Source organism: Anguilla rostrata, chromosome 3 (genome assembly GCF_018555375.3).
Source record: "Anguilla rostrata isolate EN2019 chromosome 3, ASM1855537v3, whole genome shotgun sequence".
NCBI classification, from domain to species: Eukaryota; Metazoa; Chordata; class Actinopteri; order Anguilliformes; family Anguillidae; genus Anguilla; species Anguilla rostrata.
Genome location: NC_057935.1, coordinates 16,931,226 through 16,953,566, shown reverse-complemented (window position 1 = coordinate 16,953,566; position 22,341 = coordinate 16,931,226). Strand labels below are relative to the sequence as shown.

At 43.9% G+C, this 22,341-nt stretch overlaps 2 protein-coding genes across 3 annotated transcripts; both read right to left on the bottom strand.

The window, feature by feature from the left end:
* Positions 1-9,081: 9,081 nt before the first annotated feature.
* On the bottom strand, positions 9,082-13,292 carry LOC135250332 (augurin-A-like). The gene is made up of 4 exons (XM_064326531.1): positions 13,106-13,292; positions 11,512-11,559; positions 10,874-11,040; positions 9,082-9,562 (listed from the first exon to the last, which is right to left on the bottom strand). The coding sequence occupies exons 1-4, from the start codon at positions 13,260-13,262 to the stop codon at positions 9,413-9,415; spliced, it is 522 nt and encodes a 173-aa protein (XP_064182601.1). The 5' UTR covers positions 13,263-13,292; the 3' UTR covers positions 9,082-9,412.
* Positions 13,293-16,939: 3,647 nt separating this feature from the next.
* Positions 16,940-21,727, bottom strand: otos2 (otospiralin 2). Of its 2 annotated transcripts, none has more exons than XM_064326528.1 (4): positions 21,230-21,727; positions 20,688-20,764; positions 19,101-19,142; positions 16,940-17,557 (listed from the first exon to the last, which is right to left on the bottom strand). In XM_064326528.1, the coding sequence occupies exons 1-4, from the start codon at positions 21,394-21,396 to the stop codon at positions 17,373-17,375; spliced, it is 471 nt and encodes a 156-aa protein (XP_064182598.1). In that variant the 5' UTR covers positions 21,397-21,727; the 3' UTR covers positions 16,940-17,372. The 2 variants fall into 2 exon arrangements, with proteins under 2 accessions (XP_064182598.1, XP_064182599.1); XM_064326529.1 differs by having other exon boundaries at positions 21,282-21,574.
* Positions 21,728-22,341: the final 614 nt, after the last annotated feature.

Below are 22,341 nucleotides of genomic sequence, written 5' to 3'. Positions count from 1 at the left end.
TTTAGGCTAGCGTCTCGAAGTTTGAATTATTCTATCGTTCTACAGTAAGTTCTAAATGAACATGATAGCAATGTGAGACCACAGTAACTGGGGTGCACAGGCAGCAGAAATGCACCCCAACCACAGCAGCCAGTCAGTCACATACAGTGAATGAATTATTAATCACAAAAACATGTTTTAAGTGAAATGTTTGCATTTGCTGAAAGTCAAAAAAGACAGTAAATTAAATTGATCTGTCCTAATGCTAACATCAGCATGCTCTCCATCAAGATGTATCTGCACAGATATTTGACATCTGCTATAGCTCTGTATATGTCTACTGTGTAAGCACAGTATACATATGCAGGGCTGCTGCAGTCACCTGTTTATACACTTGTTTATTTATTCAAAAAACACTGTATCCGTGGTGACAAAGGGGGTTACCCCATTAATGAAAGGATACCACAAAACAATCCTCAACATTTCATAAATGGGGTAATCCCCGGTAGAATGAGGTTAAAAGCCAAGATATATCACAAAAACATAGGTCTACTGGTCATGGTGATATATCCTGGCTTTTAACTTCTTCCTGGGCAAGAATCAGAGGGTGAGCTGTTTTCCGATCTCTCCTCTGCTCCCACAGGAAAGAGCAGAGGTCAGGATAGCCAGGATCTCTGTTCGGTGCTCAGATGCACATGAATGACGGCTGGGTGGTCAGCAACTTTAACCTACAGACGTGCAGGGGGAGCCACTCACGTAAGCCAGGCAGCCGCCGTCCTCATTCACTGCACCTCAAAGCAGAGCAGGGACCTCCAACTCTGGAACACCAAAGGGCCACATTACATGTAGATTTTTTGTGGCACTTAGACCAAGCAAGTGATTGATGTTAGCATTAAGAGCATTGAAAAAAAAAACACTTATTAACTTGCTTCCAAGGCATAAATTGACTGCCTATTGAAAAGAAACCAGGTAACCTGCCTACACTGTTTAACCGTTTGACTGAAATCAAAAAGCACTAATCTACCCTGCTGTGGAGAGAGAGAGGCAGAAATGATTTTTTTCTGTAGATTCACGGGCATAGGACGCAGAGGGGAAGACTCTGTTACCGTCTCAACCTGTACCTCCAGGGATACCCGCGGAGAAACCTCACATGATCCCGGGCATCCACCTGCGGAGAAACCCCACATGATCCAGGGCATCCTTGTGCTTGTCATTCTCCCAGCTGTGTGGATTTATGACTTGAACATTTGGGGGGAGGGATTCTATTAAAAGCACTCTTTCAGTCAGGACAACTGATGTATTTAAGTGCAATATATTATAGAATATGCAAAGTCATTATTTTTGGTTTTGCTCTGAATGGATCTGCTTTAGGTACGTCTGGACATGCATGTAGTGATGTGTGTACAGTATGTGATTGGTTGAGTATGAGAACATGTGGTTGCTGAGGCCGACCAGTGTGTCGGCTGCAGCAAGAGTTTCCTCACCTGTGTCTATCTATTCAATGGCATTCATAACTGTGCCTGCCTTTTTCACCACAGGACAACAGAACATCTGAATGTGTACATTTAAGAAGGGTTTATTTTTCTTTTATTTATATTTTGGGTGTATAGGTTCCAGACAAGAGCCTTCTGGTAGGTGGGGTAAGCACAATAAGTCTTGTGACAGCAGGAGAGAACGTATTATACTGTTCTTTTTGGCATCACAAGCCCATTCTTTTTGCCCTGAGCACATGCTGTGGTAGGTGAGGCTCTACTTTCTGTTTTCACAAGGGAGCCTAGAGATGGCCTTGATTATGTCAGGACAGAAGAGTTTATATGTACAGGGACATGGAAGACTAAAAGGGTGGGGGGTGAGAGCAACTTCATTGTCTCTGTTAAAAATGGTCACAGACTTTCACCAGACACGCACACACAGGCATTCACGCTCACGCACTCACGCAGATAGACCAGTATTCAATAAGCATTTGTCCTGAACTTTGACCTCCGAGCAAATGTAAGTGTGACACTTTTTCCTCACAAACTTTGGTGGGTTAGTTTTAGTCGGTGCTTAACGCCCACACCTAATACTGTATGTGAAGAAAATATAATAGTTCTTGCTCTTAATTATAACTTAAGTACAAATGTTGGTTGAATCCAAACCACAGACAATCTTGCATACCCACTCAAAAAACACACAAAAATGTACACAAACACATTCACATGTATAACTGTTAAGTAAAGCAGACCTTTTTCCCACATTTTCATTTGTTTATTGTCAGAGGAGAAACAGTGCAGTGTTCTAACAGGAAAGAATGCGTTGGCTGAACGAGAGATTATCGCCCTCTGGAGACATTGGAGAAAGCTCCATCATCATGATTTATTGCAATGAAGTGTTTTCTCCGAGAGTATAGAATTCCCCGCAAGGCGGTCCAGTCATTAACCTGTATGTTCCCGTTTGAAATTTTGCCATTCAAGACAAGTACAATCTGTAATCAGTACAGGAGAACACATCTATTTTAGAAACAAAGTAGGATGCCCTGCAGCAGAGAAAGTTGACGGTGCGGTTGTGCCGTTAGCATTAGCGGCAGGTTGGAGCTTTCCGAGCCCTTGGGATTCAGATTCCCAGTGTAATGAGGGCATCCGCCGCGGTGAGAAGGGGCGGCTTTGGAAGCGTCTCTCAGCAGGGCGTTCCACTCCGCGCGGGGCGCGGTTCGCCACGTGCGTTTGATGGGCCGAGGAAATCACGAGAGGGGGGGGGGGGGGGTGGCGCGAATGGCCCCGCACGTGCCACCCGCGCAGCAGGCCCCGGCGCACCCCGCGGCTGCCACGGCGACTGCGTCGTAATTATCAAAGCGCAAAATATCAGACCCTGCCAAGCTGCGACTGGAGCCTCTTCATATGAAATCCAGAATTGGCTATACCCCCTGTAGCTGGCGACTGGCCAGGCGGCGGCGTTGCCATGTGTAAAAATGTGTATGTCGTGGGGGTGGGGGTGTTGGCAGGTGGTGAGAGTCTCATCACAAGGACCAATCATGACTGTTAGTGGCCAAGTTGCTTTTAACGGTAGCACTCACTTTGCAATGTTAATGTAGACTGGAGCCCTTAGTCGTTTGCTTTAGGAGAAGGACAGTGGCAACCAGTAAACTTTACTTTACACCGAGGAGCATGAAAACTAAGGTGTGTCCCAAGCCTCTAATAGGATTAGTTGTTGGTCTGGGTGGTCTTTGCTAAAACACAGGAGCAATTACAGTACACAGTGTTTTCCGAGCCTTTTCAGGGATTTGCTAAACGTGCACATCCAGCCAGGCTGTCCGGTCTTCCAGATAGGCATGCTCAGAAGGCTGGCTGACTGGATAACTTTAATTACACACTCCTCCTTCAACTCACTGCAGCTCTCAGACCCCATCACACCATTAAAATGCCACCAGCAGAGAACCTGCAATTGCTAGAGAGCAGGGAGAGTCCTCCATTTGATTACCTGGAGCCGCGATGCCTAGGCATGCCACGCACACACGCGTTCGGTACTCCGTCTCCGAGTTCATGTAAGACAAAATATATCTGCCCCTGTCTTCGTATATTTACCTCGTTTTGCATCTTCTATTCGCTAAATTTACTTTATATTTGGATGAAAGGGATAGAACAATCCCCTTGGATTATTAAACAGGAATAACCTTCCTTGGGAAAAGAAAACATGGCGTGGTGTTCATATGTTACATTATCTGTATATCTGGGTAGGTGAAATTTGAAATATGTGGGTGTTTCTCCTGGTGTTAGGGGGAGTGGGTGACTGCGGTGTAGATTCCTATGCGGGGCTTTTGATAGGATTACTTCCCCTTTCCAGTAATTGACTTCAATATATTTCAAAGCCTCAAATCTCTGTTTTGATTGAAAGAGATGACTGTTTGTGTGTCTGTGTACAGACTGATAATTTTGCCTCGACCATATCTGTTTAATAATGGTCTAGTTCCTCGTGCTCGGGGAAAGGGAAGGCCCATTTCAGCATTCCTTCTTCACGCTATGTTTTTTATTTAAAAGGTGACTTTCATAAAATGGCCCACCCTCCCCCCTCCCCCCCCAACCGCAGTTGCTGGAAAAAAAAAAACGACTTCAAAAAAATATTGGTGTCAACAGTGCATGCAGTGTGGAAGATCACTAGGGTGTAATTCAATCTGTGCCATTTCATCTGAGCGCTGCCCTCCTATCCACGAATCAAATATGCAAAGCCGCTAAACTTCGGAAGGCGCGGGAGAATGACAATGGCCTGTCTGAAGCTCGCTATCTGTTTCTACACACAGGCAACAAAGGTGGAATCCTAGAGAGGGGGGTTTCCAAATGAAGGGGAAAAAAAAAAAGAATCCATGCATTCTGTCCATGATAGTCGGTCTGCAATGCCCCCCACCCCCAGTATGCAATCACACGGCACAATTGATTAAAACTAATTAAAGCTGATCCATCTGTGCTGGTACAGACAGTGCCCCTCTGAAGGAAGATCTGTCTGGAATTTCGCCCATATGGAAATCAGGACTGTCTTTAAACTCACTCATCATGAGTTTTGATGGCACACAAACTGAGGTAATTAAACCCGCTGTGTTAAAAGTCCCTCTCCCCCCCTCACCAAATGCCAGCCCCTTATCACATAAGCCTTTGGTCTTGGGATCTGATTGTAAACGTATAGATGCACATGCCAGTGAGGATCAATACCGTGCTTTGAACCCCACTATAAAGGCAGAAGAAAACACAGATGCAATTAGTTTCAGATGGTGTGCTTTCAGAATTTGGGACTTGAAAGGCAGTCTACACAAGTGACTAAAATGTGGGGTTTGTTGGCACAGGGGAGGGGAAGGGGGAGCGTGATTGACAGCTCAAACATAAATGTATTACAATGGATCAATGAAACTCTGAAATTCAAGATTATATCTGAAGTGAACAGGGAAGGCTACAGGTGTTTATCCATCAATGACCTTTCTTTTTCTTTTCCCCTCTCATTGCATTTTTGTTTTATGCCCCATGTAATGAAGGCTGCATGCTTGTTTTTTTTTTGTTGTTTTCCCTCGGGCTAATGAACAAGCATTGCATTCCTATATCCCCTGCGTTTTAACAGTTGATTCACAGGATATAGAGATGAATTATAGATTTCTTTCGGGTTTCATTTTTTAAAGCACCTGAGGATTAGTTGTCATATACTGTAAATTTCACATGTTGACATTAACATAACATTTAAAAAAATCATTGATATCTTTTTTTCTGTATCTGCTGAAATATGTGATCTTTGTTTTTTTTGTTTTTTTAATTGTTTCCCTGGCTATTAAAGAGCTGTACCTGAATATGTCCTCCTTTAATGTACCAAGCTAGCTTTCAAGGTTTAAATTAGCTGCTGACTTCAGACTGCCCTTTAGTATACAACAGTGCAGTGCAGGGAAACAGATAAGCTTCAGAAAGCTCCCAAAACAAGCCACTAGTAGAGACCTGCCTGAAAATGGGATGCATGGGAGCACTGAGAGATAAAGTGAGCAGATGTACTGATCATGCCTGCCTTTTCTGGTCATTCCCCTTTGTTGCAAAACAAACCTCAAAGCATTCGCTCATTAGCCTTCATTACCCTTCCTTCCCAGCTAACGAGTACATGGTGCACCATTTCAGTCAGATCCATGATGGGCTGGTCTGAGATGGCAAATTGGTTGGTGAGTGGTCCTGCTGCTTCATGTCCTCTGTACTGTTTATTCGTAAGACACTAGAACACACAGTTGGCAGCAGCTGTTGGTCCACCTCCACTGGAAAAGGTGCTCTCCTCCATCTATATCTATCAGTCACTCACACTTAAACACTCTCTTTATCTCTTTCTCTCTCACTCCAGGGCCATTTCCTTTTTACTCATTCTTTCTCACTCTATCACACACACACACACACACTCTCTCTCTCTCTGTCTGTCTCTCTCTCACTCTCTGAACTTTAGTACATACATAGTTGCTAGTGGAAACTAAACTGTACATTGAACTACCTCAAAATGACAATGTGTCTGAGCGGCTGTCCAGTCGATAATCGTCATCTAAGTAGGATTCATTGTGTGAACTTCTGTTTGCTATAGACACGGCCACACATGGCATTGTGTCCATATACGATCATGTAATCAGCTCCTCCGCTTTCAGTCTGTCTGCCTGAAGGAAAAGCAATCGCCGCTTCGAACCATACCTTTTGTGAACTCTCTCCCCTCTTAAGCACATGTGAGAGAACGAACAATGTCGGGAAATGAAAATTACTTTCTTGTTTGAAGATAATATTCAAAAAAGGACATCTTTCCAGTGTTGTTTGCAAGAATCAAATGTGTGCATTACATTCCCAATTTCTTGTAGTAATAATAGTAATAGTAAATAATAATAATAATAATAAACCATTTCTTTTTGTTGTTATTCCTAAATGTATAATCTTAGTACCAAGTTAAACTTAAGAACCCTTTCTACACTAACACAAGGGCAAATGCTCACCTAACAAACCATAGAAGTTTGAAAAGGACCTTTTCACACAGCAGGTGAGAAGTGGGCGTGCCAGTGACTGGCTGAATTCCATCCTCAGTCGTGCAGTTTAATTTTCCCCAACAGTAATGCATTTCATTCCGGACAAGCAGGGAGGGAATAATCTGTCATTTATGTGTGCTTACTGTAAGTAACTCCTATTATTACGAACCACTATTCACTAAGTAGGGTCTTCCCTACCGTTCGCTAAGTAGCCTGCCCCTTAAATCATGATGGCTATTTAAACTAGCACAAATAAACCCTCTTAATAAGGCAGACAGACGATATACACAGCAGACTGTCCACAAAATGAGAGGGGGGAGGAAATGAGAAAGCAGATATTAGAGGGAGGGTAGAGCTCTGGGTTCCACTGTGGAATGGTATAGCCATTTTCTGCTGTCTCCAAAGATGGGGGATTTTAAAGTAATAAGGAGAGGCTCAGGTGAAGGCCCCAGCGATGACTATTCTGACTATTCTGCATTCTGCCCCGCTCCTCCATGTTTTTCATTTCTTCTTTCATGTTCGCCCTGTGCCTGTGTGGGTTTCCGTCAGGTACTCTGGTTTCCTCCCACAGTCCAAAGACTGCCATATGTTTCTTCCACCCATGAACTCTGCCAACTGATTTCAATAATTAATTATTTCTAATGGCTGAAGAATTGTGCTAATTTGCAAATCTAGGTGACTGGAACAAAATACTGGGGTGGACTCTGACTTTCTTAACCTGGATTGTCCACCGCTGCTTCTTTCAGGGAACCACACTATATTGCAATTTGCTGGACTCCTTACACTCAACTTGGGTGGTGAGCTGGGATTCGGCTACCAAATGTGATCCTGAACTAACCCAAATACATCAGATTTTCTCACAACACAACAATACAGAATAAAAATCAATGTATTTCTCTCTGCTGTTCTCTTTGCCAAGAGGAATAACTGAGAAACCATTTGGCCCATATGTAAATCTGGAACAAGACTGTGAGGAAAACAGAAAGATGGTCCAGTGCACAAAGGATGGCTGCCTTTGTGCATGACTGCCTCTCAGGATTGCAATAAATAAGCAGGCACAGTCTGTGGGTGAAGGAAGGAATTGTGGGTAATAACACATTGAACTTTGATTGTCTTTGATTGCATTGATATGGGTAACAGAGGCCTTCATTTTCAGATAATGCCTGTGACCAAAAATGATTGATTGCAGATATATAGCACCTTTCATTGATCTCTGACTGCTGCTCTGTGAAGGAAATGCATCAGACTCTACCAATCTATCTTTCATAACCTCTTTTAATGTATTAGAACAGTTGATGCCAGCATTCAAACATGGCATTCAGCAGTGATAAGTGAGTCATATTTATATTTTTTAAATGGCAATTTGGCCAACTTTCCACTGACATTTAATTTAATCATTTTTGGTTCACAGTTGTCTAGATACATGTCTCATATCCAAGTGAGGTGATGGGTATAGTAAAGTCGGAGCTTCTCCACAGTGTCTCTGTTGAAACAAGAAGCTGAGCTCTGAAAACTCTGCCCTGCTACTGAGTAATTCCTTAAACACATCATGTGTTGACTGGAACTTCAGATTCTTAGGACTAACCAGATGGTTAGCTTTGTCTTCCTAACATTGGCTGTTCTGTCTCTGCATCATTGAAGCCGAAACATTCCAATCTGATGCACTTAAAAAATATTTATGAGAGGGCAATGCTGTTGGGAATTAAATTTCTGCCCTTGGAAACACCCCTTTATGAATATTCTTAAACTGTTTATGCCACCTGGAAACTCCTATCAGCTGGAGCCTCCTAGAGCGATGGCATTTACTTTTGCCCTTGGAGAGCCACAGGGTGCACAGATTTTTGTTGTTAGCCTGCAGTTTTTTGAGCAATTAAAGCACACTAAACTGGTCTCCCCTGGTTTCTCAGGTCTTAAATTGTTTCTGTATTTAAGTTAAAAAAAAATTTTCATCTGGGTCTCCAAGGTCAAAAGTGCATACCATCACTCCAGGAGGAAGGAAGTAGGGAAGACAGAAACAGGGAACACCAGACCACCCGGTCGTTGCAGACAATCTGTCAAGGAAGGAACATGTGACCATTAAAGAATGTAAGGAATGCTTATGGGCATCAATGAGAGAGAGAGACCCTGTTCACAAGACAAAGAGACAGAGAGAGAGAAAGAGAGAGAGATGTGGAGTGTTGAATATAGTTTGCATAATAATCACAATGGCAGACGTAGCTGTTTACGAGACACGACAATGGATCAAGGTTATTGACAATGAATGAAAGCACCTAATCTTGCATGTGTGCATACGGTATGTGTTTGTGTGGGCAAAACTGAGATGTTGACAAAAACAATAGTTTTTTTTTTTTTTTTTTTAAATGAAGCCATGTACAACAGTCCTGATTATATAATGTGTGAGCATTTGGTGGATTATGCTATTTTAATGAAATATTGAAAAATATTTTATGAAATATTTAAAAAATCAAATATGTTTTATGGTATACAGGTATGTGTACCAAAACTACAAATGCTACAATGGATTTGCTACAATATGCCGCATTATGAATTGGCTTCCGCTATCTTATTGTAGTATGGGCACGTAATGGCCTTGTCGAGGACACTTATGGCACTTTTGAAAGGAAAACACTTCTAAGTTTATTCTGTTGACTCAGGGGAGGCCACAACAACACAACTCTCCTATTTTACTGAACACAATGCGTTGTATACAAAAAAGCACTTGTAGAAATAGGAACATTATAACTGTAGACTGCATAATGCATTGGACTTTCAGGCATTCTGGGCCGGTAGAAAACAGACTATGGCAACATCTGCATTGGTACTATAGGCTTGGCATGCAAGGTCAGGGACGTGGGTACTGTGCTTCTGCAATGGTGGGGCTCAGCTCCTTATGTAATGCATAGCTGTCTTCACCGTCTTGGTCGGGGGGGTGGGGGGGGGAGTCTAGTAATAGTCATAGTTGACGTTGGCGCCATGGCGGTAAGAAGATGAATCACGGGGTCCAATGGGAGAGTTCTCGTCGTAGTGGTGCTGGCGACCTTGGTCGTTTGACCGGAAATGGTCCATCCAATAGGACAGGTGGGTTTCAAGAGTCTGCGGACAAACGTAATCGTGTGGACAGTTAGCGGTGCTCTGCCATACAGTCTGATACAGTCACATTTTATGCTTCCTTAAGATCCAGGAGTCTGCTGTGGGCAGGGCTTCCCAAACTAAGGGTTATTTCCAGCACATAACAAGCTGTTAATTGTGCATTAGTCTATAAAGGAACCTATATTGCATAGGGTTAGGGTCAGTCCAATTTCAGTTCAGAAATTCAATTCAATACCTGAAAAAATGCCCATAATGTGCTAAAGTGTATAGCACTCGTGCACTGTGAGGATCCACTGTCACTGCAATCTAATTCCTCCCCTATTTATCATTTAAATGAATGGAGGGTTTTTTTTTTCAATTGGAGAATACTGCATAATGGGGAGAATTCTATTGCTTAGATTGTTCTCTTTATCTGAAGTTACAATCACACCAGTAGAGATACAATTAAAGGACTGACATCTTGTGCTATACAGCTTCGCTTTTGTCAGCGATGTGAGTCCTTCGGGAGAGCGTCTTCTGTCGGTAGAAGACCACGGTTTTTTTAATAAAGCTTCTTGGAAGCAGAGAAAGAAGGCAGTTGTGTCGCTAAGCTCCAGGGCGAAGGAGACCGCAGATCGGAAAAAGGCGACCACAGACGTTGCCGGAAATGACGGCTAGCACGAGCGGCAGGGGGGCCAGACCCTCGGGGATGCCCGCCACGCCCGACCGGCCAGCCGGCCGGCTTCGCAGCTGCGGTCGCCGGGTCTCAGGTGTGCCGGCCACGGCCATTAGAGCGATCGCACGGCACCGATCTGGCCGCGCTGCCGAGCGAGCGAATCGTACGGCTCATCCCGCGCTCTAACTGTCAGCGGCAGCGAGGTAGACGATCTCACCCCGAGCCAAGACAGGGCACCGGGGTTTAGCACAAAGCCAGGAAATTTAAACGTGTCCCTGCTTGAATTTTGTACAGGAATCCAATTCAGATTTGTTGAGGGGATTTATGTGACTCCCTCTCTCTTTATGGGACTCCTTTTAACCACCCCCTCTTTTCTCATACCACAATTTCTGAAATTTGAGACACATCTGAACACTCAGGACCTTTGTTCAGCTCCTCCTGTTAAATCACTTTCCATCTGGACACTACTTTGACGATGCATTCGCTCCTTCTGTTCCTTTTGAGTTTTACCAGTGCTTGTTGAGAGTCCCATTGAATACTGGTCACAGTTTTTACCTTTGATATGCTACTGTTTAATGAGAGTCAGCCATACTGGGGACAGGATCTGAGCATTGAATTCTGGGTAGTGTTCGACCGTAGCATTAGCCTCCTCCACTTACCGCCTCGTCGTAGCCCATGTACATGAACTGGGTGATCCACTGCTGCACGTCGGGTCGACTGCGGTCCCAGATGTTCCTCCTGGACCGCTTCAGCGACGTCAGGAACTCTTTGGCCTTGGAGGGCGCGACCGCGACGGCCTCCGGCAAGGCCGCCGCCTCGGGCCGAGCTGGGGAAGGAGAGACGGCGTGGGGTCAGAACCGGAAATAAACTCCAACCGCCGCCGAACCCGTCAGTCTGCCCGCGCAGCCACGGATTTAACACCACGGGAGACGTCACCACCCCTCCGGTGGTGAGATTAGGGGATTGTAGCACCCCCCTGCCCACCACCCGTCATCAGCACTTTATAAATACCACACAATTTGACAATGACCCTCTAGCCCTGGCTGTCACAAGCCCCATCTGAGACCCAAAACAGCAGGGAATCAAGACTGCATCAAGCTAATTGCAGAGAGAACCACCCAGGGGGGTGTGGGTGGCTGGATTGGAAGGGGGGGGGGGGCATAGAGATGTTTTGAGGATTGCAGTGAAGCTTGACCAATGTTGCATTTGTTAGTAAGATTACTTGACAGGTGCACATGCACTTTGTGAGGACAATGAGTTCCAGACTTTTAAAAAACTTTTTTCTTCTGTTTAATACCTTCTCTTTTCTTCAGGATTTTCTGAAGTTTGCTCTCACTGGAAACATCTGTAGAAGGAAACAGAAAAGGTAACTTCTGGAATGGTTCCAAATAAGTTTATATTGAAACCAACCAAACTCTGTAAGAGCCTGGTATGTGGGCTGATATACCTGCCAAACGCTATCCTCAGCTAACCCATGTACATTGCAACTTCTCAGAACTCTACATAAGAAGAGGAAAAAGATCTCTCTCTCTCTCAATTCAGTTCAATAACACTTTCTTGGCATGACTGTACAACAATATTGCTAAAGAAATTCACAATGAAACAACTAACGGCACATAAGACATATAATTAAAACAGTGGAATAAAATCTAAATACAGAATATATTTTTAAAAACCTGATAAACCTGTAGTACAAGTTGAATGACAAATACTAATGACGTGCCTCACTGGTTGTCCATCATTTTGAGACAGGAGGCCACATATCGTGCCGCTAGTTTTCTCTCTCCCCTTTAAGGAAGCAAAGCCTTCCCGAAAAGGGGCAGTTGCTTAAAGCCAATTGTGCACAGTGGTGCTAACAAAACTCCATAATTATATTTTGGTTTAGGGTTTAGGCCAAACGGCTCTGCCAAGCTGAGAGAGTTTCCATGTGCAGGTTTTTTCCCCTCCAGTGGACTGTGTCAGACATGCACAGGGTGGTCGTGGAAACGGCTCGCAGATGTTTGAAATTGTCTGAACATGCTGGCACAAGAAACGTACTCCCCACGGCGTTTAATTGTCTGGAACTTTCGGTAGACTTTTCTTTCAGCAGGCAGCTGCAAAATGTATCTCACTCTGATGCTACTAAGCCAAAACGTATTTGAAACTTTTTTTTTTTTCATTGTATGATTGTGGAAAAATCTGGCTGCTCCAGCCAGCTAGAAAAGGTGCTCTCCTCCTCCATCTTTATCAGTCAGTCCCTCACACTTAAACTCTCTCTCTTTCTCTCACTCTCTCCTGAAAGGCAATATGCTTAAGAAAAATCTCTCAGTCTCCCTCTCAGTATGTTGCAGTATGTGAGGAAAAATCCAAGAAGTTTTTAGAGCAAACAGAAAATCTCAAATGAGCCCAAACTCTGCAGATAATAAAGAATTTCCTTCGAATGTGCAAGGCATTTCATTCGCAGGGCTTTACAGGGAGTTGCGAAGCTCTCCTCAGAGGCTTGGAGCACACAACCATTTCTCCTGACACAAATACCTGATTTGCTTGTCTTTCACTTTCAGCCTCCACTCCTCCCCTCATAAAAGAGCTGGGGAGGAGGGGGCAAATATTGATGTCTTAAGACCCCATCGGCTTGGGTGCAGGAGTGCGTCCAGACCCATAAAATGCAAGGGGAGCTCCCTCATACCTCTCTCACAGTCCGACACTCAGGCACCACATGAGCCTGTCCGCTCCCGTTCTCCCTCCCAAACCCCCAACTCCTGCCTTACTCGTGCGAAAGAGAGAATCCCTTCTTTTCTCGTGCAAAGAGCCAGCTCTCCCTTTTCAACTTCCCTGCTTCTCAGCGCACTCACTATGACACACACTGGGGGAAAAAAGAAAGGGAGAGAGAGAGCAGAAGGAAACCCGGTTACCTGTAAAAGCCAGGAAGGTGAGTACTGTGGTGAAGACCAGCAGATGCAGACAGGGACTGTGAGAAGCCATGGTCTCCCTCTCCGCGTGGACGCGCTCGCTGCAACTTTGGAACTGGGAGGAGGGTAGAGGGAGCCCAGAGGAGCGCCGAGCAAACATTCCGACAGGAAACGTGCGGGTGCCGGCGGAATTCCCTAAACGCTAATCCAACCAACCCGAGACGTGCAGAGTCTCCTCAGAGTGAATATTCATGTGTCTGCCTGTGTGCTTTTTCCACTACTCCTCATGCAGTGTTCTGCCTATTTGGGGGGTCCCAAGCTTCAGTTAAGTTAACTTTGATTTCTGTATTTTATTCAATACAGAATTCTCCAGCCTTACACAACCTGCTGACAAAATTCAGATTGAACCACATCACTGCAAATTCTGATATTATTAGCACTATTTTTTTTTTTTAAGAGTCGAAAGGCTTCTATCTCAGAGTGTGACTGGATCTTTACGGCGTTTCACGTTTCTCAGGAACAAGTGCTCAGTTTCACAGACATAAAGACACAGCAGATGAAAAGCAGAGAAAACTGCACACAACTCATCCCCCCGTTCTCTCTTTCTCTGGCTTTGAAGAAATGAATTTCTCTGTCTTTGTGTTCTCACAGAATGGAGTGGCTTTTATCACATTACCCTCTGTCCACGATGAATCAGAGACAGACCTCAAAAGAAAGAAGTGATTCAAAGAGTGTTGTGGGTATTATTAAGTCTGTGCATTCAACATTTTCATTGCATAGCTTGCCATGTGGATGCCTATAGGCAAAATACAGCAGGACTCTCATCTCAGATAAATCAGCAACAATATCCAGTCCTAACAAGTAGGCCAGCCAACGTTCTGTACCCAGGATTTAATTGGCTGTGCTCCAAAATTTTCATTTTTCACAGAGGACATCTAACTCCTGCTGTTGTGGTTATTTATTCATTTATTTATTTACTTGTTCGCCAAGCTTTAGGCCAAATCATATTCAGTTGCATCGCCTGTCATTTAGGGCTACATGCAGCACATAGGACTCGAAGTGATTTTTTTTGAGCAAACAGGGCTCAAATTTGCGGCATACTGAACTTTCCCAGCAACCATATTTTCTGCTCGAAGCAGGATGATTAAAAACTTTGAGGAAGACAGCTCCATAAAATGTAACACACACATTTGTGATAAAGGTTAGGTTCCTTCCTTTAACTCCATTTCCTTCTGCCATTTAAAGGTCTCACAGAAACACCAGAGAGGTGGACTCTTTCTCTGTTGATACTGAGGGTAACAGACGACTGCTGGCTGGGGGTCGGGGATTAATACCAAGGGTAACGGAGGACTGCTGGCTCGAGGCCGGGCATTAATCTTGTTGCTGTAGAAATAGGAAAACCCGTGCCAAGCCATGTCTGTCTGCTTAACGAAATTACCGGAATATCATGAGAGCGTTGCGGAGAGTTCAAGCAATACAGCAGCTCCCCGTATGGGGGTGGCTTGTCTATCCGCATGCCCAGAATGCAATCATTGTGTGGGATCACTGGCTGTTTTCATTCGCGATTTGCAATCATGCCAGCGCACGGGACCCAGATTTGATTTATTCATAGCCCCCCCCCCCCGATCAAATCAACAGATGGGATCACTGTTTGTCTTATTCATGTAACGGAATTAAATCAACACGGGGATATTTCTGTTATTCATGCATCGAAACTGAATAAGAATATGGACTCCCTCGCAAAAAGAAATACAAACTGGGCATCATTTTCCCTGTGTGTTGCCACTGATGGGTTTTGCCTTAAACTGAGATTGTCAGCTTTGTTCAACAGTTCATCTTTTTTGAGGATTTGGACTTACCCAGGCACCTACAGTACACCTAATGCTTTTGTACACAGTTACAGATTTGATGCTGGCCTATATTCTATTCTGTATGTCAACAAAGTGGCGGCTGGGATGTTGAATATAGTATTTCTTTTTTGTTTTCTTCACAACATTGATTATTGGAGAATTCGTTTTTAAAAAAGCAATGGGATTCAATCAATTGCATTACAGTACAATGGTAGGCATGCGCAAACAGAAATAACAAAGACAGATTTTGGCATTTCGGCAATTATTTTGGTGCACTCGTGTAGTTAGAAGCTAAAGCCATTGTCAGCTGCTACTTTAATGAAACTGAATGATCATCTGCACCACATGATTTCTTTCCTACAGAGAAGACACGCTGGATAAGAATATCTGATAAATAACAAAGAATGAAAAAATGAGTGTCCAAATTGCTTGAGGAGCATAGTACTACCAATACTGTCCGTTTGTGAAAATGCCTTCTCAGTCATTAGATTTGAACCTTTACTGGACTATACAGGCATTCAGCAGATGCTCTTGTCCAGAGTGACTCAGAAAGCAAACACAAGTGCAAAGAGCAGGGATCAAAATGCAGTAATTCCCTAGAGGCAGGGAGAAGTATAGGACTCAATGAACCATTTCAGGAATATTCTGGAATGATGCCGGAGACAAAATTTTCCACTTTCACCAAACATGCTTGAGCTGATTGGCTTTCTCCCTGAAGCGAGGTGGCCTAGTCTTCTAGCAAAATTCCAGATTCAGTTAGCTTCTATGCCCCCGTACATACACACAGCGCTAGCCTCTATTCAATGACTTCAAATGCTTTTTCAAACCTTTGGTTTGGCACTACCTGTGTGAGTATAAATCAAGGAGACCAGCAGTTTTTGAGTCACAGGATGGGACACAGCACTTATTTCTAATCATGTAAAGGTTGAACTAGGAAACTCACTGCAGCAAGCATCACATTCAAAACAAGCCCAGCTTGTTCACCTCTTTCCCAGAATTCTGCACTTTTGGCCAAGGTGCAACATCCTACTGAAAACAATTAGTGTTTAAGGACAGGAATCATTTTCCACCATGAATAAAAGTTAGGGCAGTACATGTAAAGAGAAAAAATGGGAATATTGTATTTTTTAATTGTTTTCTTTGGAACAAATTAATTGTTACAAAATAATTCATCCAAAATAAGTAAATAAATCAAAGTTTCAAAGTTGCATTGCTACACTTTGAGGACCTTAGGGTGTGCATCATGAGATTTGAGCATTTGCTGAGAGCATCACAAGCATTTTCTAGAGACCTTTGATTTAGCAGTGCTATCCGGGTGATTTGTTCAGTTTGCTTGAAAATGTGCTTCCCTGTGCCTTTAGTTCTTAATATTATCATATCTCTGAGAAAATCAAATGAAAACACACATTGCCCTTTGCTTCTTCTACTTTTCCTGTATTTTTCAACATAAACAGGAGACTCTTAGAAGGGGCAGATACTCACAAAGCCTGAAAATACATTATTTTCTTGTGTCACAACCATTATATTATTTTTTTATTCTTCAGCCAGAAGCTAATGTAAAGTGAATGTGTTTTTACAGTTATTTTAAAATAATCAAATCCAACTACTTCATTTTTTAGTTAGTAACATTGTGAGTGCAGAATGCAGACTGTTGCATTCACAGTTCCACATCAATGGACGACGTTACGGAATGCGATTTGACAGAAGGAGCTATATTTACTTCAGGTGGTATGATACGGTCGATGATAAATTGCCATTATCTGTTATGTTTCATCAAGTGCTCCCTTTTAGCCTGTCATTCAGTTCTTTTTTTGGTTTGTTTTTGATGTGGGTGGCACAGAAGATTTCTGGCATCTACATAAAGCATTGAAGAGTAATCTTCAAAATGTTTCAATTTGGCTTTACATTGTGGATCAACAGAAGAAATAAAAACCTCTTCTGAGCGGTGAGAAAGAGACATTGAAAGAGCAGGCTCACAGCCATCAGATCAGAGTGACACAGAGTGGTTCAATGCAGCTCATTCATGCATGTCACCATTAATATTTATTATTATTTTTATAGTGAAGAGCTATCACTAAAATGTTGGGCTGGGCTATTAACAAACTTACAATTTGTGAAACCAGGAAAGCAATAGCATTTTAAGATAGTAGCTTTAAGAAAGAACTAAACAAATCTGCTCATCAAAGTTTTTGAAAAAAGGTGTACAATTAACAAGCAGATTAGTTATTTGTGATTATACAGGTTTATTTACCAATGACGACTTGGCCGGTGTCTGCATACAAAACACCAGGATGAAGATGTATCTGTATATTTATAGCTGTATATTTTTATAATTTTTTTTCAAACAGCACGCTGCACCCCTGGCCTTTTTTTTTGGGGGGGGGGGGGGTGTTGACAGGGGTAATCCTAACATCTGCTCTTCACTCCTCAGAATCCGGGGTGTCGTAGCCCAGCTGGTTGGCAGAAGGGAAGTGGGCCCAGAAGGTCCGCGCCAGGTCCTCGATGCGGTCGTATCCGGCGTGCGCTCGCAGGTTCTCCACCCAGGCGAAGAAGTCGGAGGACGTCAGGCTCCAGTTGGGCATGCTGCGCTTGTCCCTGGTCTCTGCTGAGGAGCCGGAGGCAGCACAGTTAATGAGTGGGCCAGCGATAAAGCCAGCGGCCATTGTGAGATTGACCTGAGATCAAGCAAGCCAATCTGAAACAAACCCTCAGTGACACACAACAGTGGCATAAAAAAAAAAAAACATTTTTTTTTTTTTTAAACCAAGACAGAGAGAAAGGACGTTCGAGTTAATGAGACTGAACAAAAACAAAGATAAACACTAAATACAGTTCTGTACCACATTAAAATAATCTGCCAGCAAAACACAAAAAAATTAGCGTATGCTAATTGCTATCTGTTCTTGAGATGCGCCCTCAGGCATTGTTCATATTCAGAGAGGCAGGGGTCAGAGGGTGGAGGAGAGGCAGGATGGAGATACAGCCTGCCCTTTTGTGGTCATTGAAGAGCGTGAAATGAATGCATGCAGACGCATACAGTCTTTGCTGTGGGCAAGTGCAGTAGCAATCGATCCCTATGGCCATTTTGATCACAATGTGCCTGTCTGAGGGTCCAATCAAACTGTCCCACCATCTTGAGCAGAATACTGAAAATACTCTTCCTGCCTTTTCCCTCACTGCATGTTAAAACTCCTTAGTCTTGTACCTTATCGGACCTGTTTTGTAGTTGTTCCAAGGACCTCGGTATGCACTTATAGTATGTCGCTGTGGATAAAAGCATCTGCCAAATAAAGTTAATGTGTAATGTAATAAATATAATAAAGCCTTAGATAGAACACCCTCTAAAAGGGCGAGGACTAGCCATATTTGGCATCTGTATGAAGAGGTTAACTCTCCCAACATACTACTTATAGGACAACACACAGTAATTCAACCGTTTCACGCAATGTTCTTTCCGCAATATCCAATAAATTACCTCTTAACCAAACAATGTTTTACAGAGAACATTCTGAAGGTGAAAGCCTGTGTCTGGTGCACTTAGATCCGAACCAGAACTCTGCGGACAGGTCAGTCAGCGGGCGGTGAATTGATCCTTAACACCCCCAGTGCACAGTTACGTAAGCCCACAGCGAGGCCCTCGCGTTCCTCTGAGAGGGCGTGAGGTACACTGCTCTGCACTTAACGCCACTGTAATGCAAGCCAGTGACCCGTGAACACGGCCAGAAAGGGGAGCAGAGGTGCTGGTCCTGTGCTGAGCTGCTGCTGCTGCTGCTGCTACAGCCAGCTGGGAAATGTCCTCTCCCTTCCATCTCTCTCTCTCTCTCTCTCGCTCTCTCTCTCTTCGATTCACAACATTACTGGCATGACAAAACAGTACATTTTGTATTGCCAAAGCATGCAGTATTAATGAAAACATGCATTGTACACTGCATTTAACATGCGTTACTATAGGCCAGACACAAATAAACAGTAACCACACAGGAAAACAACTTTTCTTTGACTGGGGATTTAGAAATACTAATGGAAAATAATAATTAATAAAGCACATAAAGAAACACTCTACCCCTCTCTCTCTCTCTCATGCAAATGCACAGATGAACAAACCCTACAAGTCCAGTAGCAGCAGTCTCATAACACTCAGAGCTCACCTTGGCCTTCCTCGCTTGCACCCTTCCCAGCATCCTCTGCCCCTGCAGTTCAGAAAGAGAGAGAGATGTCACCATTCTGTGCCGTCTTATCAAAATTCACTTTTATTTTCTTTATTGGCATGTTATACGAACTCTGGGATAGGGTGGTTGGTCTTATATCTTCTTTTACTAAACTCTTTTGGCAACAGTACATACAGTGTTTCCTGTCATGCTAATACAATTAAAATCCCTGACTCCACATTGGATTTTTCAGAGAATGCTGAACGCACAGATGTGCTGTGTGCCAGTTTTGGCTGCTGTAGGACTTTTCCTACAGTATTCTCACGCTGAGAAAGAGAGAAAAAACATGCACAAGAATCTAAAATAAGGAAATAGTTAAGCTACAATAATTCCTGAGATCCTTTTAATCATTCATTGATTTGTATCATCTGTACACCAGCCTGCAGCCTTCCTTTAATTAAGGATTGCAGGTGCACACAAAACTCTTAGCCTGTAAGCAGCTGAAGTAGCTGGCTGTCTCTGTCTTTGCTTCTTTCTCACCTCCCCCCCCCCCACTCCCCCCTCCTCAACTAACAATATGTACCAGGAGGAGCGGAGGAGGAGGAGGAGAGGGCGGTCACCTGGGAGACAGGCAAAGAGGAAATGCATGCAATGGTCAGTGCGCATTTGCCATTTAATGCCTTCACATCGTATAAAATGTTTTTTTTTTTTTTAAAAGCCCCAGGGGGAGGCAGCGGAGGGCCAGACATCAGCAGGCAGGCACTGAGCTCCAGGGACCCGGCACGCGGACGCAGTGAGTCACCACAGACGGCTCTGAGCTCCGCCCATCAGAGGTGAAGCGGTTCAGGGTCGCCGCCGCACTTAAGCGTACAAGAGAGGGACGAGGGAACTCAGATTTCAGTAAAAGGGACATTTTACACAGGAGCATTAAACCTGGATTTGAACGGTGTTCCTATTGCGACCCGCCTGTTGCCTGGCACCAGAACTTCCGTTTCTGTTTGATTCGTTTGTTTTGTGCGCATTACATTTTGTTTTTGATAGGTTACCATGATTTTAAGCCTGCCCAGTCTGGTTTGTCAATCAGTACATCAAAACTTCACACACTGCTCTAGAGAGCCAGGATTTCCCATAAAAGTTTGGTGATGGAACCCTTACGGACACTGAATTTACTACAATACACTGTAAATACACACACTTCACATAACAATTAGCACAAATATACAATTATATTTCATAGGAAAGTTAAGAAAAAATGACCGAGCAACCAAATTGTCCAATTACTTTTGGTTCCCTAAATGGGGGTGGAAGGCTATGTAATTCCTACATAGATCACTGGATATAGATGAAAATACCCTTAAATGAAAGCTGACAGTCTGCCCTTTGACCTCATGTTTTATTGAAAACGCGTGTCCTTGTACAAATATATATATATATGTATATATATATGTATGTAAATAGTTCAATGCAAAGGTGTGTCACAGGTGTCCTGTCTGCAGTCAGATTATAGAGCGAGTCATTATGGGGAGGTGAGGTGAACCGGTGCAGATCTCCCGCGGCAACGAGGCAGCCAGTAAGGAATTCACATACCCGTTAGACAGAAGAGCCCCAGCAGGAAGATACACCCCAGCAGCATCACACACAGACGAGGCATGGTTTCACAAGGGCTGCAGAGACGGATCATGCACACACACACACACAGGCACGCACACATGCACGCACGCAGGGACACACGCACGCACACACACACTCAGTATAAAACCCCGGCTCAGTTCAATTTGCAATTTTCAAATTCAAGTTGTTACTGTGACACACTTTAATATTTTAACCATGCATATTCCCAATGCTTATGTAGTTCCTCGAGTAAGAATAAAAGAAATGGAACTGCGAAGGATAACAGCAACATCAACAATAACAACAAAAAACCCATAATCATGCACCTGATCTTGTAGACAATCTAAAAAAAGAGTGAGTAAGAAACAAGTGGGCTACAGAGAGACACAGATGGAAGGAGAATGGAGGACCAGAATCAAAGCAAACAGAAGACAACAGCAGAGTTTAGCTACGATCCCTGAACTGTGAAGGACAGTAAAAAAAAAAGCACTCTCAACTCCACAGGGTCTGCGGCAGACCTGGGCTCTGCTCTGGCACAGCCGGTTTCCGGACGGTTCCGTGCGGTTCTACCTGCAAGCCGTGTCTGCAGTCCTCTCCGGTCGGCGGGTCCGGCAGCTCTGCCGGGACCCAAGGGAAGAGGAGAAGAGCCCGCTCGGGCTGTTTGTTTTTCACAGGTCTGTCCCATATGTCAGACCCCGCTGCCGATTTTCCTACCGCGTCTCCACTTCTAGCACCTCCGCCGGCGGCTCTCAAAGGGGCCTTTGTGCGGCAGGAGTCCGCTCCGCGGGAGCCAGACGGATCCCCGGCGGAGACGCGGGACCTGTCCAAGCTGTGAACCGCCCCCAGCCTTCCCTTCCACCCTTCCTCCACTACCACCACCACAGCCCAGAACTGATTCCCAGCCGTGATCCACGGAAATGAGGTCGGGACCTGAGATCGGGGGGTGGCAATGTGGTATAATGGGTAAGGAACTGGTACTGTAACCTAAAGGCCACAGGTTTGATTCCTGGGTAGGACACTGCCGTTGTACCCTTGTGCAAGGTACTTAACCTGCATTTGTTCGGTATATATCCAGCTGTATAATTGTATGCAATGCTAAATTTCTAAATAATAGTGCTAAACGGCCTGTAATGTAATGCATTGTGTCATTGAAAATGTTAACGATGTGTAATGCATTCATAAACATTGTACTCATGCAACATTTCAAACTATTTTAACGTCTACTACCATGTCTTTAGAATTCATTTCACATGCTGCTAAATGTTTTGTGCTTCTAAAATCTGCCTTTACCAGAACGCGCAAGATGATGAACCCCACTTGCATACGACCCCCCTCCCCTCCCAAAAAAATAAATACATAAATCTCTCCTGCAACTATTTAAAATTGGCACCAAGCATTACTTTCTTCATTAGTTATCAGCATGTATAAAAACAACAGGCCACCCAGAATTTTACAAAGGCAAGCAGGACTGTCTGCTACACGCAATTTATTTTGTTGGTCTGCAAAGCAATAAGAAATTGCCATAGCAACCTGCAACCAGGACACCATCTAGACAACATATAATGCACTCCTCTTTGTGAAAACATGACATGCTTTCAATGATTTGCACATCTCTTGAATAGGCCACAGC

Bases quoted from the DNA above. Each gene is read 5' to 3' on its own strand.
- LOC135250332 (XM_064326531.1), bottom strand. From the start codon at position 13,262: ATGTTTGCTCGGCGCTCCTCTGGGCTCCCTCTACCCTCCTCCCAGTTC. The intron at 11,560-13,105 runs GTAACCGGGTTT...TTCCTTCTACAG, and splicing joins CACCTTCCTGGCTTTTACAG to ATGTTTCCAGTGAGAGCAAA. The intron at 11,041-11,511 runs GTATTAAACAGA...CTCCTTCCCCAG, and splicing joins AATCCTGAAGAAAAGAGAAG to CTCGGCCCGAGGCGGCGGCC.
- otos2 (XM_064326528.1), bottom strand. From the start codon at position 21,396: ATGGGACAGACCTGTGAAAAACAAACAGCCCGAGCGGGCTCTTCTCCT. The intron at 19,143-20,687 runs GTATGTGAATTC...TCTGAACTGCAG, and splicing joins GGGGCTCTTCTGTCTAACGG to GGGCAGAGGATGCTGGGAAG. The intron at 17,558-19,100 runs GTGAGCTCTGAG...CCGGCTCCTCAG, and splicing joins TGCAAGCGAGGAAGGCCAAG to CAGAGACCAGGGACAAGCGC.